The 22,706-nt window shown below is 48.3% G+C and overlaps 1 protein-coding gene across 1 annotated transcript in view; it reads right to left on the minus strand.

Moving 5' to 3' along the window:
• LOC149339187 (uncharacterized) overlaps nt 1-22,706 on the minus strand; it is a 54,206-nt gene that overhangs the window by 22,744 nt on the left and 8,756 nt on the right. Inside the window, exons 2-3 of the mRNA XM_089547979.1 lie at nt 21,354-21,593; nt 17,230-17,478 (exon numbers count right to left, since the gene is read on the minus strand). Of these exons, the coding sequence (XP_089404105.1) occupies nt 17,230-17,478; nt 21,354-21,593 (489 nt within the window). The remainder of the gene's footprint in view (nt 1-17,229; nt 17,479-21,353; nt 21,594-22,706) is intronic.

Genomic DNA, 22,706 nt, shown 5'->3' on the forward strand with positions numbered 1-22,706 from the left:
CCACACTGCTTTCCTTTGGGCGGATTCCAGCTTACTTATATCGGACTGTTTATGAGGTTTCCAGATTACCGACCCATATTCCAAAAGTGCACGAATTAAAGCTTTGTATGTTACCAATTTAGTTTCTTGGCGGGCAACACAAAGTGTACGTTTTAGATACCCGAGCCTCCGCATTGCATTATTAGATATTGTGTTAATATGCTTTGACCAGGACAGGTTGGAAGAAAAAAGAAGATCTAAATATTTGTACTCGGACACTTGTTTCAGAGAGTTATGCCGAATCTAAGCAGCCATCCCTTAAATCTTGCGCCGGATCGAGTGGCCTGACATTTAATGCCATTAAAGAGGATAATTCGAGGACATAGTAAAAAAGCGAGAACTTAATTACGTGCCCCAGGCGTAGGACGGTGGTTGGAGTGGACGGGTTACGCGTTATGACGGTTGCCCAATGTGTCGCTGATATGAGCAACTCAAACCGGTCCCAGTGTTGGTCGGGTTACGGCAGTAGGATTGGTTCAGCTCTCCCAGAAATAGGGAACGTGGAATTCGAGTGCGAAATGGCCGGCCGACACAGAGCGCGTGGGTGATACCAACATGTGTGTGTTGCGCAAAGCAAGTGAGTTTGTGATGGTTGTAGAAGACCCAGTAGGTAGGGCATTAGCTTAAGCTTCTCTTATGTAAGTAGATTCGCGTCGAGTGGGCAAGGAAGCGGCTGGAGTTCTGTAGTTTTTTTTTATCTATCTCTTGCACTAGCGAAATGTGGTAAAGATGCTTTGATTGCATCAAAGATAAGCCAACCCAGCAAGAATATATTTAATCGTTATTTATCCTGTTACATTAAATCTCCTTGTTACCAGGCCTTTTAATGGTCACGGCTCCGGTAGTACCACTGACTTCTTTTTTACCTTTTTTGTTGCGAAAGCAACACTACGCGAGTCGCCGAGACATTTCGCGGAGCTGACGAAAGCCATACTACGCATGCGCGAGGAGCAGTGACGTCACACGGCGCACAGATGGCGCGTCGCCGCCGTCGCTGCGCGTGTGACTCAGAAGTGCCGCCGCCGCGCTCGCCAGTTGCGCATGCGCAGTAGCGGCGCATAGCTGGCGTGCCGGAGCCGCCGCCGCGCGCTCTCCATCGCCTCTCTCTCTCTCCACCTTGTGGGTCACCACTGGCTCACCGGGAGAGGTCCAAACTACACTCCAACAGGCACTTAACACCATTTCCTCACACCTCTCCCAAGCGGGCCTGCAACCCGCTCCGGAGAAATCTGAACTTCTACTCATAACACGCAGTAAATATCAACGTAGGATGAACCCCTCCATCTCCCTCACCCTAGCCGGACAACGCATCCCCCGTGTCGACTCTTGTCGCATCCTGGGTATGCCACTGACCTCCAACACTTTCACCTCTGCCATCAATCAGTCCATACGCACATGCCACTCAATCACACACTTACTCCGCCGCGTAGTCTTAAAACATGCCGGCCTCTACGAGACACATGCCAACCGTCTTGCTCAAGCGCTGGTCCTGAACAAATTTTTATACTATATCCCTTACTGCCCCCTTACAAGTACACAACAAGACAAACTAATCCGGGCCCTCAATACACTATACAAAGCAACACTAGGGGAGCTTTTACAGACACCCTGTACAGAACAGGCCTTTTCCATCCCCTTCCAGCCCTCCTTAACCTGCACCGAGAGAGACAAATCATCCGACTGTCCAGTTCATCACCTGGACGCTGGATACTATCACAGACTCCCTACGCACCCATCTCTTTCCCAGACCCACCGCAGTCTGGCCCCCTAACCTCTACCCCCCTAACCTCCGCCTCGCACTCATTCCACGCAACATGTCCGCCCACACACACGCAGGCCGCCGCCAGGCATACGCATACAACCACAAGCCACCCTTGGACGCTGCGACGCTGGCGTGCACAGACGCCTGTCTAACGGAAACCGCGGGCTCCACAGCAGCCTTCTTCCTCCCCCCTTCCCTCTCTGCAACCAGCACTCACACAACCGGTCCATACACCTCCTCACCGTCCACGCTCGCCCTAGAAATACACGGGATCGCCGATGCCATCACACACTTTGCCACCCTACCCCCCGCCCCCCAATACGTTGTCTATACAGACTCGCAGGCAGCTCTGCGTGCCTTCCATGAGAGAGCCCTCCCTTTCCCTACCCGATCGGCCTTAGATGCCGCCCTCTTAGCATTAAGCCCACGACCAGTGACCCTTCGGTGGATCCCTGGTCACATGGGCATCTCCGGCAATGAGCTGGCTCACCAGCTTGCCTGCGAAACTATACACCGGGCGCCGGGGATCCCATGGACGAGCCCACCGACGGAGCGGGCGGTCAGGGCTTACAAACACACTGTCGACGAATACTACACGCAGCAAAAATTGGACTTAGCTGATTTGCCACCACCACACCCATCTTTATCGATCCGTGAAGCTTGCATTCTTCGCCGAATACAGTTTAATCTCCTACGTACACCAGCCAAACTTTATCTGTACCGGCACACTTCCACACGTCAGCGCCCAAACTGTCCACACACATATGCAGACATAGAACACTACCTTACAAAGTGCCACGTAGCCTTCCAGTCCCCCGCCTATCCTTTCCCGCCACCCCCACCGTGGCCCATCTAGCTTGCCTCCCGGGACCTGAAACTGCAACGCACCCTGGTCACCTTGGCCCAGGACCTATTGAACGCATAACATAAAGGCTAGGCTGTTAATAAAAAGTGTCACACCACCACCTAGTTGCTGTCGCAATCCTCCAGGTTTAACCAGAGCAAAACCACTGCCAATTTTTTATCATTTCATTTTCTTTCTGCTATGCAAAATTTCTTTTTTATCGATTATTTTTGAACTTCTATTGGATTGGGCCCGCTGCACTTTGTCACGGGCCCGGACACTTTTATTTTTCAGTATTTTTTTTAAAGTGGCTGCATGGCATTAGTTAGCCCATAGAGAATCAGGGCGACAGGCACCACTTCAGGAGGCTGACAGGTCAAGCTAGCAACGAAGCCGAGTGCATTCTTCGCCACCGCCGAAGCAAGAGCCCCGCGTAGCAACCTTCCTTGCCTCTGGCGATGGAGAGAGGGCGACACTCGCACTCCGGGTCGAATCGGCTGGCCGTGGGAGGAACCGCGGTTGCGTGGGTTTTACGTTGACATTACGTTGACATTTTCCTATTTACCCACGCGACAGCTCGGCGAATATGCATTTTTATCTAGCACGAAGTGACACTACATACCGGCCCCGCGCGCTGTTTACTGACTACTAAGATACCATTTTATTTTCATGTGCCTTTCAAAGGACGCTGATCGATTAGAAGAGGTATACCGCATATGCTCGCGTAAGGGCCGCCATTTTTTTCTCGAATTTTGAAAAGCTGCTGCTATTGCTCTGAAATGGCATTTTTTTCACTTTTTTCTCGACTACGGTAGAACTCAGGTTATGCTTATTCTGTTTTTGCGACTATCCTTGTCTTAAAACGGTATACGGAGTTGGCATAGGGATCCTTTATGGGGAAAACTTCAAAATTCTGTATAATACAGCAACTGGCGAGAAACGCTCGCAATAAATAAGCCTGGAAGACCACTTTATTCCCAAACGTCGAGTCACTCCAGATTATTTCGAACAACAATTTAGTGGGGTATTTGGTACTCGACCGTAATAGCGGTTTGGGCTAATGGTTCGAAACAGCACTCAAGCGCAAAATCCCCTACTGTCGGTGTCAGCCGGTCCTTTCTAGGCCTGCTTCGATGTCGACACCGTTACGAAAATCAATCGTGTTTTTGTGTTATTATGCGGTTACTTTACTGTGTTCTTGGTTGCACCACGCGGAATGTCCCACGCGAAAAAAATTACGCTTGGCTGAACCGCGATTGTTTTCTCGTCACTTTGTTTAGAAAAAGGGGGGCAAAGAAAAGATTAGCACCTTTAGAGCAATATATTATTTAAAAGACGATGGCACTTCTAGCAAATTTGCGAAAATACAAACGACGCAACTGAATGCTGCAAGGTTTCAGAAATCAAACGATGTTAAAGATGCGCAATAAGTTTTTGAGAAGAACGGTACGTATTTTCCTTTATTTTGAAAGTGCGCGTCCTTTCTCCAAAATAAGGAACAACGTACGAAGAGATGTAAAATTTCCAGGAATTTTGAACGACGGGAAAAACAGAAACAAGTTTTTTCCTTAAATATCAGAAAATTTGAAACAGAAAATAAACTTTGCACCTTCTTAACCCCACCTTCAAAGAAGAAAATGTGACAGCATTCGGATGTTGGCCAAACCCCAACTATTCCAAAGTACAATCAAATTTTGGAAGTAGGCCTACCGCAGAGAACGGTTTAAGGTTTTAGATTAAGGTGCATTAGTAGGTATTAGCGAGTGGAGATTCCTGTGTACTAGTAGGGATTAGTGAGTGGGTTGATGTTGATTCGTGGTGATGGGCGGATGGATTGAGGTGGAAGAGTGGGTCGAGCAAGCACAATTCCATACGATAATCCAATGAATAATGAATGGTACACGACATTCTTGTCCTCATATTTGCAAACTTAGTGGGGCTAACGACGACAAAACAGGGAATTTCATTACGGAGAGACCGATTCGTTTTGCAAGGCCACAATCTGAATGCTGTCCCGTTAAGACTTGAAACAACAATCTGTGCACGATGTGCCACCTGGAACGTCCGGCGTTTGACAACAAAAGTGTCTTTTTACGAATTCTTTTTCACATACTATCAATATTCCTTCGTACGTTGGCTTCCCAAACACTGCTGTTTGCTAGACCATCGAATATTAGGACATCTGATCAGCTTGAACTAGACGGCGTTTCAAGGATTTCATCTGATTAATGTGGCTCCAGGAACAATGTATAGAAGTTGTGAGGCCTAGGATGATGCTGCCGATAGATGGAAGTAGCATGGTTAGGAAGGAAGCTGACAAGCATACCTATCGGCATAGTTGGACAGAAGCGTCTGTTGAGCGAATAACACCACAGTGCCAGAAGCAGTAAGATAAGGCACTGTGATAAATGACGTACTACACTTGGGTAACTTTCTAGCCAAAACGCTACCTGCTTGAATCCCTCAAGCTTCCAAGCCTCGCATTCGTGCCGCCACCGAGGCACTCGAGAGGCTGGCGATTCCTGGAGGTTGCACATGACAGGAAGATGAGGCAAGCAGAAAAAAAGCCCAGAACATTTTGGTGTTTGTGCTTACTGAGCACCAGCTGTTGGAGCAACGTTCACGCGGAGAGAGCGGGCTGAGTTTTGTTTCGGTTGTGTCACGGCTAATTGTCTACAGCGTAGTGGGGACTGATGATGACATGTAAGCAATATATATATATATGTGTGTGTGTGTGTATATATATATATATGACTTGCTTTTGTATATATATATATATATATATATATATATATATATATATATATATATATATATATATATATATATATATATATATATATATATATATATATATACATATATATATATATAGAGAGAGAGAGAGAGATTCAAAATGTTTTGGAGAAGTTACAGTCAGCAAGAGTTTGCTATGTACTTCTGTGTATCCCGAGAAACTTAAAGGCTGCATATGAGCGATTCAGCCAATATTAACCAACGTCAACAAGCCAGGTTGCTGCGCATGCGCGCTTGACTTGCTTTTGTATGAAAGTAATCAGCCTAATGACGCTGCAAGGAGTTAAGAACTCAAAATATGTGGTCAGGTGCACAAGTAACTCTCACGCAGCATCTGCTGGCGTTGCAATGCAGGAGTGTTTTCTGACCAAATCACTCATAATTTTCTCTCTCATCCCTGCGTTTGGAAGTTAGCGACTCTCAGTTTTTCTACCGATGAAAGGCAGAAGTGTCTTAAAGTTGCCTGGGCCAGAAAGAACGTTTTTTTTCCTCGGGGAGTAAATTTTTCGTGCATTTTTAAACGGTCAAGAGGGGATACAGCAGATTCAAAAGCATATTTTTACATCTTTCACTGTATGCAGACGCGTCCTCATGCGGAGCAGAACAATGCAACACTTCTGCACGGTGTTTCGCCTGAGGCGTTACAAAATTTTGAAAAATAGGCTTTTTGAGTTTGAAGAGTGCTTTTTTCAACATAGCATTTTCATCGATGTAGTACATCAGTATACAACTAGGACGCGCTAACTAGCAGGCTGGTTAACTAATACTGAATAGTTAACTTTTAAGCATGAAATGCTTTTAGCTCCCGTTGTCGGCAGTGTGGTGGCGTCACGCCGAGACCGAAATCCACTCACCCAGGCTCTGAAACGAGAACATCCGGGCACCGTACGGGACTTGAGATTTAACGAGACGCTCTAAGCCCTCCTACGCGACCTTCATGCAATCGCCGGTTGGTCTCCAAACGAGTCACAAAAAATAACTGCTGCCAGTGCCTTCTCAATGTTTATCAAGATATCCGTCGAGCAGGCGTTTAATCATGCACGGAATTATAATTTCCGATTTCTAATAACTCGTGCAAAAAGCACATACATGCCACAATATTTAAGCATGAAATGCTTTACGGTGCGGTTCGGGTGTCCACCGCGATGACAGAGAATTACTGCTCCATTTCCTGTCCTCAAAAAACGTTGCGTTCAAAGGGCAAGGCATCGCGCCGAACGGGTGGTGGCGTTCCTACCTTCCTGTAAGGTGCGGCTCGGGTGTCCACCGAGATGGCAGAGAATTACTCCGTAATTTCCTTTCCTCAAAAAGCGTCGCGTTCAAAGGACGAGGCATCACGCCGAACGGGTGGTGGCGTTCCGCGGACTGTCTGGCAGCGCTACAACACGCTGTCGCGTTCCACTCCTAAAGGCGAAGCTTAAGCGTCATTAATTAGCAGTTTATTAGTATTTAGTCATTAATCAGTCATTACACACTAATCAGTAATTTGTCATTACTTCGTCATGAATTATGTGTGACGTAATCCAGTGGCAACATCACCAGTGTCACATACGCAAAGTGGTGCTGAAAACGCTTTCGCCTCTACGCACTTCGGACAGTTTCGAACGCGTTGCATGTAGTACATTCTTGTCAGGCCTGCGTCTCGTCGTGTCCGCGTGCGCTTCGCATTATGCCCGTAAACATTTTATGCTTACTCTACTCTCGGTTACGGGAGAGGCAGAGTTTTTTTAACTATTACATTTAGGCTCCTTAATTAGTCAGAAGCATGCAGCCCACCCTGTTTAGCATATATAACTATTTTTAGAATTTAGAGAACACGGTTAACCTTGGCGCTGTGACCCAACAAATTTTGGCTATTTCGACCAGTTACAAGCCCCGGAGAGGTTGCTTTGCCTGAAAGCAAAGCGCGTGTATTTCGGCTTGATGTTGCCAAAATTTGCTGGGCCACATCGACGAGGGTAACCCCGTTTTCGAAATTCTAAAAACTGCTATGGATATTACTTAAGGTGGGCTACACGCCTCTCGATAATAAAAGAACCTAACAGCAATAGTTAAGAAGTTAACTATTCAATATTAGTTAACCATCCTGCTAGCTAACAGATCTTTGATCTATTCCGATGTGCTACACCGCTGCCAGTGCTATGGCGAAAAAAGCGCTCTTGTAACTCGAAAAGCCTAGTTTTAAAAAGTGTGTAAAGTCTTAGTTGAAACACAATCTATATTTCCTTGGCTGCAGCTCTGAAGTTTGAATGGAAAGTAAAATGCACGATACGAGAATACAGCAGGCCAGTACTTTGTGCCGCAGTATTTTAAGCCTCTTTAATGAGCTGCTAACTAATCATGAAGTCATGACTAAACCCTGTATTATTCTCTACCTTATTCATAATATTATTGATAACGAAGCGCACATCTTCACTTTTTTTTTCACTCAGCCAGCCATCGTACTTTCAGCGTTATTGCTCACTAAACTATGTCCGTTTTTTTTTTCTAACTTTCCATGCCTCAGGGGAAAAAGCACAAAGGAAACAGTTTTAAGCATGAAATGCTTTTAGCTCCCGTTGTCGGCAGTGTGGTGACGTCACGCCGAGACCGAGAGCCATCATCCGGGCTCTGAAACGAGAACATCCGGGCACCGTACGAGACAACGAAATTTAACGAGACTCTAAGCCCTCCTACGCGACCGGCATGCAAGCGCCGGTTTGTCTCCAAACGAGTCACAAAAAATAACTCCTGCCAGTGCCTTCTGAATGTTTATCAAGATATCAGTCGGGCTGTGCGTTTGATAATGCACGTAATTATAATCTCTGATTTCTAATAACGCGTGCAAAAAGCACATACATGCCACAATATTTAAGCATGAAAGGCTTTTAGCTCCCGTTGTCGGCAGTGTGGTAGCTTCGCGCCGAACGGGTGGTGGCGTTCCTCCCTTCCTGTATGGTGCGGTTCGGGTGTCCACCGAGATGACAGGGAATTACTGCGCCATTTCCTTTCCTCAAAAAGCGTTTCGTTCAAAGGGCAACGCATCGCGACAAACGGGTGGTGACGTTCCTCCCTTCCTGTACGGTGCGGTTCGGGTGTCCACCGAGATGGCAAAGAATTACTGCGTAATTTCCTTTCCTCAAAAAGCGTCGCGTTCAAAGGACGAGGCATCGCGCCGAACGGGTGGTGGCGTTCCAGGGACTGCCTGGCAGCGCTAAAACACGTTGTCGCGTTCCACTCCTAAAGGCGAAGCTTAAGCGTCATTAATTAGCAGTATATTAGTATTTAGTCATTAATCACTCATTACACACTAATAAGTAATTTGTCATTATTCGTCATGAATTATGTGTGACGTAATCCAGTGGTAACATCACCAGTGTCACATACGCAAAGTGGTGCTGAAAACGCTTTCGCCTCTACGCACTTCGGACAGTTTCGAACGCGCTGCATATACATTCTTGTCAGACCTGCGTCTCGTCGTGTCCGCGTGCGCTTCGCATTATGCCCGTAAACATTTCATGCTTACTCTACTCTCGGTTACGGGAGAGGCAGTTTTAAGCATGAAATGCTTTTAGCTCCCGTTGTCAGCAATGTGGTGACGTCACGCCGAGACCGAAAGCCAACATCCGGGCACTGAAACGAGAACATCCGGGCAGCGGGCACCGTACGAGATTCAACGAGACTCTCTAAAATCGTAGCACTTCATCTTCCCCTCAACACACCCACAGACAGATTACTAGGCCTGGGCCTCCACAACACGATCGGGGAACTGGTGGAGGCCCACCGACAGGCCCAATACATCAGGCTCACAAAAACTTCCACAGGTCGGTATATCCTGGACTCCCCGGGAATCAAAATACCGGCCAACGACCCAACCCTCTTCGCCATCCCACGATCCCTTCACCGAGAGCTTCTCATCAGGCCGCTCCCGAGGAATATGCACCCGTCCCACCATGAGCAGCGCCGCAGAGCCCGTGCGAAGGCACTCCATCGAGCGTACGGCCCCGAGCCGGACGCCGTATGGGTGGACGCTGCCTGCACGGGTGAAGAAGCGACAGCAGCTGCGGTGGACTCCTCTTCATCCACCCTCCTCACACTACCTCTCCCTCCAGACACCTCCCCAGAGGCTGCAGAGGAAGCCGCCATTGCACTTGCTATAACCCGCACGGAAGCCCGGTATATTTTAACTGACTCTAAAACTGCGATTCTAAAGTTTGCTCGAGGCCGAGTTCATGTCCCTGCTTTTGACATACTGGACTCGCCCGATGCACCCCCGCCCCGCCAAGTGGAGCTGATATGGGTGCCTGCGCACTCCGGGAATCCCGGAAACGAGGCCGCCAACCTTTTAGCCCGAGGTTCTTTATACCGGGCTCAGGTGGCCTCGGATCGGGGATTCACGAAGGATCGCATGCACTCATTCAGTGAGCTGACCCAGGCATACAGAGCCTCTCGCTAGCTCTACCCCCCGTCCCACCCATCCCTAGATAACAGACACGCAACACTCTGGCGCCGATTACAAACACATACTCTCCCCTCGCCCCTTACCCTAACCCACTATCATCCCTCCTTCCCCACTCCTGCTTGCGCCCTATGCCCAGAACCCTTCGCTTCTTCCCTCCACATCCTTTCCCTCTGCCCGGCGGACCCTCCCCCGCGGGACCTAGAGAACCTCAAGACCTGGGAGGACTGGGAGACTCTGCTGCGCTCGGAGGACCCGGCCGTGCAGACCATCGCCACCGGCCGTGCTGCCAGTGTTGTGAACCTTAGGAACATAAACACTTGAGTGCAGTGGGGTCGTGCGGGGACCCTGGGGCGTGCCCCGAATTCCTGTTAAATTAAAGTTTTTCTCTCTCTCTCTCTCTAAAAAAGCGCCGAACGGGTGGTAGCGTTCCTCCCTTCGTGTACGGTGCAATTCGGGTGTCCACCGAGATGACAGAGAATTACTGCGCGATTTCCTTTTTCTGTTTCCGCAGTAACAAATTTTCCCTAGATGCCCTCGATGTCCTTGCGTCCATTCTCTACATCAGCACTGCACTGTAGACTTGCACAGATCACGAAGCATAAAAATACTGCGAGTTTCGAAGCACTATCTTTACGAAGTTCTCTGCTTTCTGCCGGACCCTCCCATCACTAAGTAGTAGTAGTAGTAGTAAAAACATTTATTTTTTTTTTCAAAAGGAAGAGTTAGGGAGTAGGGGGATGGGGATAGATAGATGTGGAGCTACAGTGGTCGGTCTTCCCTAGTCCAGGATACCGTTGGCCTCCGCCGCTGCCTTGGCCCTCGTCACCAGCATAAGCTGAGTGCTCGGGTCGGAGTCAGCCAGGAGGGCCTCCCACTGCTCTAGACTAGGGCTATTTACCTTTGGTAGTAAAGGGCTTTTTTCGCAGCCCCAGGTGGCGTGGTACGTTGTGGCGTAGCCCCCACACCACACGCACTCTTTCGCGTATCTTTTCGGCCACATTTTGTGATACATGGCTCTGCTTGGGTAGGTGTCTGTTTGTAGTCGTCTGAGCGTGGTGGCCTGCTCTCTGTCGAGGATATCCGCCGGAGCCGAGTACTTCTTGCGCGCTCCCAACAACGCCTTCATTGCCTCCCCGTAAGATTCTGGCGTGCTGAAGGGTTCCACCGGCAAACCCGCCCTCCGGTTCGTGAACCCTCGGACAACGGTGTCTGCCATGAGATTTCCCTCAACCCCAGTGTCAGGGACCCAAATGATGGTGTGTTGAATATTTGTGTTGTTTGATCCATGTCTGTGTTGTTTTTGTTCGAAGAGGATACTCGCGGCTTTTCGGCCGATCCTTCCATCTCTGTACGCCCTTGCTGCAGCCTGAGAATCCGTGGCTATCCAGTAACTCAGTCCCTGCCGATTGGCTTCAGTCAGGGCTAGAGCTATGGCGATCTCTTCCGCTGCTTGTGTTGTCCTTGTGCGCACTGATGCACCAGTAACTATATTCCCATTGGCGTTCACTACTGCTACCGCCCTAGCGTTTTCCTTCGTTCTGTACTTGGACGCGTCAACATACAGAACCATCTGTTTCTTCTTTAGGAACCTGTCCAACTCCAATGATCTCGCCGCCCGTCTTCCTTCGTGGTTCTTCGGGTCCATGTTTCTGGGCACTGGTTTAACCAAGAAAGTGCTCCTAATTTGGCTGTCAATGTCTGTCTTGTCTTCGCCCTCGTCTTCTGCCGGGTATCCTAGCTTGATCAGTAGTGCGCGGCCAGCGGCTGTTAAAATTTTAAGTCTTTCCATTTGAAATCTGAGCATGGTTTCGCTGTGCTCCTCATAGGTGCCGTACACCCCCATGTTCATCAGCTTCTCTGTCGAGGCGCAGGTCATGACGTCTAAGGCTTGCTTATACGCCCTTCTGATGCATGTTTCCATTTTGTTCTTTTCCCCTTTGTTAGGTTGTAGGTACGGAAGCGCGTACGTCATCCTCGGTATGATGAGCGCAGAAGTGATCCGTAACGCATCTCGCTCCTTCACCCCTTTTCTCTTGTTCGTAATCCGGCTTAACATCCTGCATATCTGTTTCGTGGAGTGTTCCAAGAGCTGGATGGTATGGTCCCGTTTGCCTTTCTCCTGCAGCCACATTCCCAAGATGCGAAGCTTATTTGTCCTTCTTACGGGTTGTCCATCTATCTCTAATTCTATCGTTCCCCTGTCCTCTTTATTTTTGTGAAGTCTAATAAATTCTGATTTTTCTGGGGAGCACTGCATCCCGCTAAATAAAGCAAATTGACCGATCTCATCCGCCGCTCTTTGCAGTATTTCTTGCTTGTTTCCCGTCGATCCTTTTGTCGTCCACACTGTGATGTCGTCCGCATAAACTGAATGTTCTACATCTTTGATGTTTTTCAGTCTCCTAGTTAATCCAATCATTGCTATGTTAAAGAGCAAAGGTGAGATGATGGATCCTTGTGGCGTCCCTCTGTTTGGCGTCGTCTTCTTTTCTGACCTAATGTTGTTGATGACGATCGTTGCTGTTCTGTTAGACAGGAAGGCCTTTACGTATGCGAAGATCCTTTCCCCACAGTTTGTTGCCGAGAGTTCTGTGAGAATGGCATTGTGGCCGATGTTGTCGAAGGCCCCCTTGAGGTCTACGGCCAAGATTACGCCTTCTCGAGTGCCCGATATTTGTTTTAGTACCGTGTCTCTTAACTGGAGCATCACGTCTTGCGTGGAGAGCCCCGTTCTGAACCCGAACATGGTATCCGGAAACAGACCGTTGTCCTCCATGTAAATGCTCAGTCTAGTCTTGACCACTTTCTCGTATAGTTTACCGAGGCATGAAGTTAGTGAAATGGGCCTAAGGTTCTCCAAACTGGGCTTTTTCCCTGGTTTAGGTATCACGATAATCTCAGCGTGTTTCCACTCCGCCGGGACCGTGCCCCTTTCCCAGTGCTCGTTGATTCGTCCAGTCAGGCTTTCGATTTGGTCATCACTGAGGTTTCTGATCATTGCATTTGTTACTTGATCTTTTCCCGGTGTTGTGTTTCTTGTGAATGACCTGGCAGCCGCGTATACCTCGCAGTTTTTTATCGGTTCATCCAGCTTCGAGTTCCTTGTCCCTGAATATACCATGGTGCAGGGTGGCACTTGCGTGCTTCCGACGTACCTGGACCAAAGAAAATCTGTAATCTGGGCGTCCGTTCCCTGAAAATTGTGCGTGATACGTTCTATCGTTTTGCTGTTTTCTCTTTTCGATTTTGTCGGGTCTATGAGGTGCCTGAGCAGCGCCCATGTTTTAGCGCTACCCAAGTTGCCGTTTAGTTCATTGCAAATTTGGTGCCAATTATCTCTAAGTAAGTTTGCAGTGTGGTCTTCTATCTCCTTATTGATCTGAGCTATTCTGAGTCTCAATTTCCTGTTATGTTTTTGTTTCTTCCATCTTTTCGTCAGTCCCCTACGAGCCTCCCAAAGATGTAGCAATCGTTTATCCGCACGTGGAAATTCATCGGTGACCTCTAGCTCTGTAGTATTGTCTCTGTGGACCTCCCGTAGTCGTTTGGTCCACTTTTCGATGTCCGTTATCGCAGTTCTTCCGGCTTCATTCTCCAACTGTTCACGGAATTTTTTCCAATCTGTGATTTTTGTCTTTCTCTGGATTGTGCTGAACCTTGTAAGTTTAATTTGCGTTTGAATTACGTAGTGGTCACTTCCGAACTGCTCCCCGGTGTTAGACCATTCGTAGTCTAGGATATTTTCTATGGTGGTCAAATCAGGGCTAGTGTCTTCCGACCCTAGTAGGGTATCTGCTATCGGTAACGATTTCCAGCCCGTGCGTGTCCACTCCATCTAGGATGGTTTTTCCTTTCTTTGTATTCATCTTGTAGCCCCACTCTTTGTGCGGAGCATTGAAATCTCCTACAATCACAAGGTGGTTTTGTTTTACCAGGCCGATCACCGCTCTAATTATTTCTCTGAAGTCATGTCTCTTCTTGCGAGGTGGTGAATATATGTTAAGTACGAATAGGCTCTTCTCTCCGCGCTTCTTAGGTATTACCTCTATTAAAAGGTGTTCTATATATTCTTCTGGTGTCGTGTGCTTGTGCGTAGTGACCCCCTTCTGACATAAAATGGCCACTTTTTTAAATCTTTCATCTACTATGGTGTCGTAGCCGACTATCTTCGGCGAAGTGTTAGTTTCTTGCAGCGCTATTACAGTGGGAGGGTGGTTATGCTGCATTACATGTATGTTGAAATCGGTTTTTTTTTTCGAAATCCTCTACAGTTCCATTGCCATATTGTAAATTTTTCTTCTGCGTTAGCCATGATGTGACACTACTGCTGCGCCGCGAAGATCTTCGCGCTTTCGTTTAGGTCGACCTGTTCCGGTGCTCTCTTGTTTTGTCTCCTGAACAGTTCTGCCAATCTCTGATCGGTTGCGTTCAGTCTGCTCATGATTTGTTCCAGCGTCGCCAAGACTGTTTTCTGTTGCTCCTGTATTTGGTGCAGTGGTATAGTAGCATCTATTTCTTCCCTTACTTGCGGTTGTACGTCTGCTGGCCCTTGCGTGCTTGTTTTCGTCGTGGGCGATTGTACTCCGTGTACTTTTCCTCGGTTTGTATCATTTTCTTCTCTTTGTTGTCGGTGTTCTATAAACGAGAGCCTCCTTTTTAGTCGTTCATTTTCCTCTCTAAGTTCCCTGTTTGTTTCTTCTAGAGCTTCGAATCTAGCCTGTATCGAATAGTCTAGAGCAGTGGGATAGACTGGAGACTCGCTCCTAGACTGACTCACCTTCTTGGACTGCTTGGTCTTCTGTTTAGATGCGGACGCTCCGTGCGCGTTCCCTCGAACCCAGGCGTTGTCGGCATCGTGGTCGGTGGTTCTCGCGTCTGCTAGCCCCGGAAAGTCTCCCTCTTTGAAGAACGGCGTTCGGCTTCTGCTGCCGCCGCGCCTGTTCCGAGACGCAGATCTCGAGGATCCGTTCTTTCCTTTCGTTTCGGCTTCCTCGCTGTCGAACCACCGCGGCCTGTGACCACCGTGGCAACTGCCTTCTTTTTTCTTGCCTTGCTGGTTCTGCTGGCCTTTCCGCTTGAGACGTCTCTTACATCCTATATCGCCCGTGGCGTGAGCTTCGCCGCACCACTCACACCTGGGCTCCCCACACTCGTGTCCGTCGACGTTGGCACGTTTGCATCTAGGACACTGCGGAATGGGTTCTGGTTCCGGGCAGACGTCTGATCGGTGCCCCTGCAGGTGGCACCTCAAGCACACCTGCTTCGTAGGTTGGTAAGGGTAAACTCTGTAAAGTCCTCCCATCACTGCGACTGTCTTGGGCAACCTCGGTCCGTCGAACGCGATGAGCGCTGACTCTGACTTCCCGAGCATTCTTGCGTAGACTGCACGAATTCCCGGCGTTGCTACTTGGATGTGGTTTATTAGGATCTCTTGCGTGGTGCCGGCCATCACTCCATGCACCACACCCCGGATAGTTCCCTCCGCCGTGGAGCAGTAGGCATTGAACTCGAATTGTTTGTCTCCGAGGCACAACTTCCTCGTCTTTTGCAGAGCTTCTGCCTTCGCACCATCTGGCGTCCGGACTATTATTATGTTTGAGATGGCTTTCACCGCGACAAGCATGTCGCCGATGTATACTAGGTTGCATTCCTTCACCAGGGCTTGTATGTAATCGCTGGGCTTGAAATCTCCCACTCTTAGGTTGTGGCTCTTCGGTCGGAATACGATTTTGTATCCTCCTTTCGGGAGCTGTACGAAATCTCGCCTGTTACCAGGGGGTGTCTTCAGCTGGTTGTTTGCAGCGGACGCCGGTGGCGCGTTCGGGACCATGGCGTTCGGTCCCGGCGTTCCAGGTTTCTGCTGCTGTGGCTCGCTCGTTCTCACTGGAGTCTTGTTTGCCTCCGAAGGTGTACTTGCCTGACCGGTAGCTTTCCTATCCTTCTGGGCTCTGCGCTCCACTAATTCATCACTCGCCACGGGGTCTCGTTGACTGGGTAGACTCTTGGTTGTTCTTGCGGTCCCCTCGTAGCTCCAGCGTTGTTGGTGCTTGCAAGCTCCATGGCTTGGGGCTGGTCCGTACCCGGGTTATTTTCAATAACCGGGGCCGTAATGTGTGCCGCAGTCGATGCTGATGCCATACCGCCGTCGAGGCTGCTCAGCCCCGGTAGGGCCAGCGAAGCCCATGCGTCTCCTGCTTCGGCCACGGCCGACGCTACGTCGGCGTTAGGTGTAGCGTGGCTCTCGCCGCCTCAAGATTTTAATGTCCCGTAAGTGGAAAAATATTCTACTCACAGAGATAAAATTGGTGTCCAGATGGTCCTCGTAACTTCACGGAACACATCCAATAAACACTTTGCATTAAACTGGGGTTTTCCGGTCAAGAACACTGACGATTCACGGAGCCCATGCAGAGCACGTCCGCGTTCCCGCGCAGTTGGGTGTCAACCTCCCATCACTAAAGACACGCTGTCGCGCTTGTGAGTGGTCACCCGTCCGAGGCACATGGCTGCCACGCGTTGAACGTGTGCGAAACGCTGAACCGCCAAGTTTCAGCTGAGTCCTGAAGGTGGCGTAGGATTCCGACAGCGGCGACCGCAAACCTCGTGGCTGAAAAGCACGCGACGATGCCTTCGTATGGCCGCATTTTGATTTCTAACTATCTCTTCTAGGTGAGCTGTCAAGGGGCAGAACTGCCTTCTACGGCTTGCAGGCCAGATTTTCGTGCACCCACTTTCGCACGCGCACTCCTGAACTCGTCTGCATAGCAGTGAAGACTTCATATGTGGTCGCCATTGCACAGTAGCATTGCTCTCGCAGTTAAAAAATCCCAGAATATTTGAGCTATACATAAGGCACCTAAGTCGTACCCGCTGCGCTGTTCGTAGCCTTTTTGTTCCGTTGGAGTGTGGGCTGTGTTATCCCGCGACTCCCGAAAACGGAGGAAAAGAGACAGAGAGGAGACTTTAATGAATAAAGGAGTGTTCTGCCTGATTGTGGGCCTGGCATGTTACTCCAGGTGAGGATGAAAGAAGAGGGTGAAAGGAAAAGAAAAAAAAAGGGAAAATAGAGGTGACATCAAGCGTACTCAACCCTCACGAACTCTCAAGCACGCATGATTATCAAAGTACGTCCACTAAACCCGTGTCCCTAAGGAAAACTAAAAATGGTTTTGTCCATCGCGCAGCCGAAGACGCATCACTCGATGAGAAGGTTCCTCATTGAGCTAATGCTACAAAAGACAACCTGAACTGGAAGCCGAATTTTTCTAATAAATGATCTTTAAATAGAGCTCACTTAGAGAAAATTGCACTATGTGTGCGCTGTGGTCGTCAAAGGCGTTTGCTCACCGGTCCACACTAGGGAGTAGACGTCGCGAGACACTATGAGCGAGCCGTCGTCACCCTTCTTGGTGACCGGCTGCTGGCGGACGGTCCACGTGACGCAGGGCTGACCCCGACACGTCCCCCTCACGGGCCGCTCGTTCGGCGGTGGCAGGCTCAGCATCTGGCGCACGGGGAACGCCATGGAGCCATTTTCGTCCTTCAGCAGATGGATGTTCTGCATGTTCAGCGCGTCCATGTTGATCCTCGAGCACCCTGTAAGCACAAAGGTCAGAGCGCATTTATTATGTTCAATGAACCTCGGTCATGGCAACGGTGGTATGATACTCGCACAGTTCCACTAAGGACGCAGTCAAGATTTTTAACTTCGGCAACGTTGTCGATAGGCAGCTGGTAAATGCGGAAAGTTTTTGGTCAGGACATGATACGACGCCGTTCATTTCGTAAAATTTAGCGTGTATGCTGAAGTATCTATTACATGCCATAGCATTCCTGGGCGTATTGTCTCCTACTGTACTGCTTGCGTGTGTGGGCCTGCTTGATCCTGTGACAGAAAGAGGCGCTGTAGAGAGAGCTTCTGGGAGGCCTAATTAGGTGCGAGAGGATTTTCCTGCTTAATAGTAGAGCAAAGCATAAACGTGCATAATCAAGAATAAAATGCATCTATCGATTGTTAACGCCAAACTCTTGAGAACAACTTAATGTAATCGCCTTGAAGTTAGCGATCAAACGAAAGCCGTAAATGTGACTGCAACTAAATAAAAGCTGCAGAGACACTTAAGACTCCTTACGTGTGAGAATGCGGAAGCATTCGTCTTTGCACGGCCGAGTTAATTTCATTAAAGCTCTTTCTACGACATGGTCAAGACCGGCCCCCGTTGCGAACTTCCAGATGCTACGTATATCCTCGGCAACGCCCGCGCTGCATAGATGAGGATGATAGGTCGAGGCGAGAGGGTGCCTTGCATGCGGGTGATCCGGTCAGATGACGTCACTACGCGAGCGCCGCTATTCGTCCTCACCTGCCGACCTCCCCCTCGAGACGGAGCCAGAATGAGATCGCCCGCGCGCCAAGATGGAGCCTTGACGCCACCTTCTAATGCCACCCATGCCACAACAACTCCACTCCACCCTAAGGCCGCTTGTAAAATTATCAAGAGGCTTTACGCCACCCTATATGCATGCGCCGTCTATCGGCACAACGCGCGTGCCTCGCTCGGAGACCGCGTGATGAATAACACCTCACTCGGGTCCCCCCGGAAGCAAAAGCCTCGGACGAACTCGTGGGCCGTCTCATTACCATGCAGGGATGCATGTGCTGGTGTCCAGACTAGCGTAATTCTTCGGTCTGTTACATGACGGCTTAGAATTGTATTGGTCAGGAGGGAGACCCGACCCCTGCTGAAATTTAGGATGGCAACTTTGGAGTCACTGATGATATACTTCGCTTTTGGGCCTACACAAGCCAGTGCTATGGCAGCTTCATCTGCAGTCTCTGGATTAACCGACAGTATAAAGGCACTTATTTTAAGGAGTTTATTATTGACGACCGCGAGGTTCATCATGTTCTTACCATCATCATCATCATCAGCCTGACTACACCCACTGCAGGGCAAAGGCCTCTCCCATGTCTCTCCAATTAACCCTGTCCTTTGTCAGTTGCCGCCACTGTATCCCCGCAAACTTCTTAATCTCATCCGCCCACCTAACTTTCTGCCGACCCTTGCTGCGTTTGCTTTCTCTTGGAATCCACTCCGTTATCCTTATGGACCAGCGGTCATCTTGCCTTCGCATTACATGCCCTGCCCAAGCCCATTTCTTCCTCTTGATTTCAACTAAGATGTCATTAACCCGCGTTTGTTCCCTCACCCACTCCGCCCTCTTCCAATCTCTTAACGTTACACCTATCATTTTTCTTTCCATAGCTCGCTGTGTTGTCCTTCACTTAAGCTGAACCCTCTTTGTTAGCCTCCACGTTTCTGCCCCATAGGTGAGTACCGGTAGGATACAGCTGTTGTATACTTTTCTCTTCAGGGATATTGGTAAGCTACCATTCATAATCTGAGAGAACCTGCCATATGCGCTCCACCCCATTCTTATTCTTCTAGTTATTTCCCTCTCATGATCCGGATCTGCGGTCACTACCTGCCCTAAGTAGACATATTCTCTTACTACTTCCAGCACCTAGCTACCAATTGCGAACTGCTGTTCCCTTGCAAGGCTGTTGAACATTACTTTCGTTTTCTGCATGTTAATTCTTAGCCCCACCGTTCTGCTCTGCCTGTCTAACTGATTGATAGTCAGCGGCATACGCGGAGAAACAACCGAGGGGAGCAGCCTACGCCACGTAACCTTATAGCGTCCTCACAACTTGCCACCCGTATTGTGAGCAAAGCGACCACCGTGTCAGGTGGCATTTAAATTAATTATATGTCACGAGAAATTGCCCAGGAGCAGCAACCTGGGCCGCACAAGCCCTATCGATAGCAGCATCTGTCATCGCAGGGCCATTGTTTAACCGCTGCTGCACAACTGAGCTATGAGTTATGGGTGTTTATGGGGGTTTGACGTCCCAAAGCGACTCAGGCTATGAGGGACGCCGTAGTAGAGGGCTCCGGAAATTTCGACCACCTGGGGCTCTTTAACGTGCACTGACATCGCACAGTACACGGGCATTTAGAATTTCGCCTTCATCGAAATTCGGCCACCGCGGCCGGGATTGAACCCGCGTCTTTTGGGTCAGCATCCGAGCGCCGTAACCACTGAGCCAACACGGTGGCGCTGAGTGTATGATGACTCCCAGGGGTTTATGAACGTAGAGTCGAGAACGACCAATTCCGCATATATGGACGTCAGCCCATAAAAGCTTTCGCGTCATACCTTTAAAGCGCAGCCCCTAAATTATGTTATCCCATACTTCACAGTGGGGTTCGTGCTCATCATCCTGCTCATCATCATCATGCTCATCATCCTACCATCCTGCGAGGTAAGAACTCTCTACCTTGACCTCGTCAGCCAAGTGTGTAGAAAGGAGCATGACTTGTAACCGCACTATCCGAGAGGGCTCAGAGACAGCTTGTAGCTTTTACGCCCACCATTTTTTTTTCGACGCATTATCGATGGGCAGCTCCCTCTTTTGTCTGTCCTTTCATCCCTTCATCCTTTCGCGCAGAGAAGCCAACTAGCCTTAAGTATAGCCTTCCTTCGCTGCATTTGTGTTGTGTGTCTGTGAGCACGTATTAACGAATAAAATATTCCCAGGAATTCAGTACAAACACTCCTAGTTTCCTTTGTTGGCATCATGTGGCGCATGCTGCAACATTAAAAAAAAAGCACGCTGATATCATTCGAAAAAAAAAATTATGACAACAGTTGAACGTTGATCAGTTGTCCTCGCGGTTTGGAAGTCGCATCTTCATAACGCTGACTGCGCGGGATTACGGGACTGTGTTCTAAAGATATGAATTTTAGACACTTTTTTTCGTTGTTCTCACAAACCAAAGATTAAAGAGTAGAAAGCTGAGTCCTTCCTCTATGTTTCCCCTGCCGAAAAGAGATCGTAGCAGAAGATTCTTGAAAAATTAAGTTCTCGATCCCCAACGCGCCTTGAAATTTCGGTCGGTTCCCTGGACTCCGGTTTTTAAAACACCGAAGGGCATGAGAACAAAATCTCGATCGGACATCTTCCTTACAAAAGTTTTAGACAGTCTATAGAGTGTCTATAGTCTTCTGTCTATAAAGTCTATAGACTGTCTTTAGACAAATCCTAGGGAACAGTCTATAGGCAATACAAATGCCATAGACAGTCTATAGACAATCTATAGATTTATGGCCGTATACTTTTAGTAGACTTTTGTCTATAGACAGTCTATAGACTATGAACAGACAAAAACAATGTCTATAGGAAGTCAATAGAGTCAATAAACACTCTATAGACTGTCTACAGATCATTTTTATATTGTCGCTGCTTGAGATGATCTGGAATATCATCGAAAAACCTAAATAATCTGCGAAAGTCCGGACCCATGTCTGTGCGACTAGTTATTGGAAAATATCTGTCGGCTCCCATAGCAGCCCTACAGGTCTCTAGGTTTGGGGGCTGTCCAGGATTCCTGGCACGACGCACTCACTTCCCTCGGCGATCTGGACGGTCTCGTTGAGAGCGCTGTCTTCGACGAAGCGCACGGCCGGAATGGTGCCCAGGTCGACGACGAGGGCTGCCCTCTTGTCCCCCGTGTCGGCGTCCTCTCGGTAGCTCTCCCTGAAACCGGCCGCTATCGGGCTCTCGCTGGCGCGCGCCTCCGGTGAACAGTCGCTGAGCGTGTAGGACTGGCCCATGGCTTGGAACGAAGCCGGTAGCTTGCCCATTGCTGCGTGGCAAGACCATTCGTCTAGTTAGCGTACTCCATACCCTTACAAAAATATCTTTAGACAGTCTATAGACTGTCCATAGAATATCGTCTATAAAGTCTATAGTCTTTCTATGGACAAATTCTGTAGACTAGTCTATATGCAATATAAACCCTATAGACAGTTTATAGACAATCGATAGATGTATGGCCATACACTTTCAGTAGACTTTTTTCTACAGACAGTCTATAGACTACGAATTGACAGACGAAATATCTATAGGACGGCAGTAGAGTACATAGGAAGTCTATAGACACTGCCTAGTCTTACCTTTCATGCCTTCTCTCAACGCGTATCAGCGCTTCGAAAACAAACAAAAATAGGATAAAACATAAAAAAAGAAGAGGGACCATTGGCGGGCATTTTTTTTCCTTGCACATCACTAGTGCTACAGTCTAATGCAGTCAATTGAGGGATTGGATGATGGCAAATGAAGTAAGCTTAAGCCTGACTAAAACTATTTACACAATATTAAGGCCCATCAACACAGATAAACAGTGTATTAAATTTAATAGCAGTGTTATAAAATTTGTCATGAATCACAAGTTTCTGGTTGTTCCTTTTAATGAAAATTTTTCATGGACGGTGTTTAAAATTTAGTACAAGATATGCGTAAAACTCTAGGATGTTTACATAAAATCACTGACTTAATAGTTCTTTAGCTCAAGATTTCAATGTATTACACACTTTTTGATCAAAAATATTCAACTGCATTCTCGTATGGAGAAACACTTAATCAGGGAAATTTAATAGGTTGTTTGTCCTCCAAAATAAAATCCCTTAGAGCTATTGGAGGCTATTATCGCAAACCGTAAAACTGTACCTCAATACTCTTATTCAAAAATCTGCTATTCTGTCCGGATATTAAATTTATTGCTTTAGTTTACTGCTACATATTTACCTAATTGACTCTATGTCGCTCTCCCTGACAGAACTGCCTTAATATACCATCTGAAAACACGAAGAAAACTTGTAGCTATGAGTCGAACTATGGGAAACAAATCAATTTTTCAGGCACCATTTGTCATAACCAAAGTTCATTATATTGGGAATTCCCGACATCCACAAAGGTA

This window comes from Amblyomma mixtum, chromosome 6, assembly GCF_055824585.1.
Source record: "Amblyomma mixtum isolate Tamu chromosome 6, ASM5582458v1, whole genome shotgun sequence".
Classification (NCBI taxonomy): Eukaryota; Metazoa; Arthropoda; class Arachnida; order Ixodida; family Ixodidae; genus Amblyomma; species Amblyomma mixtum.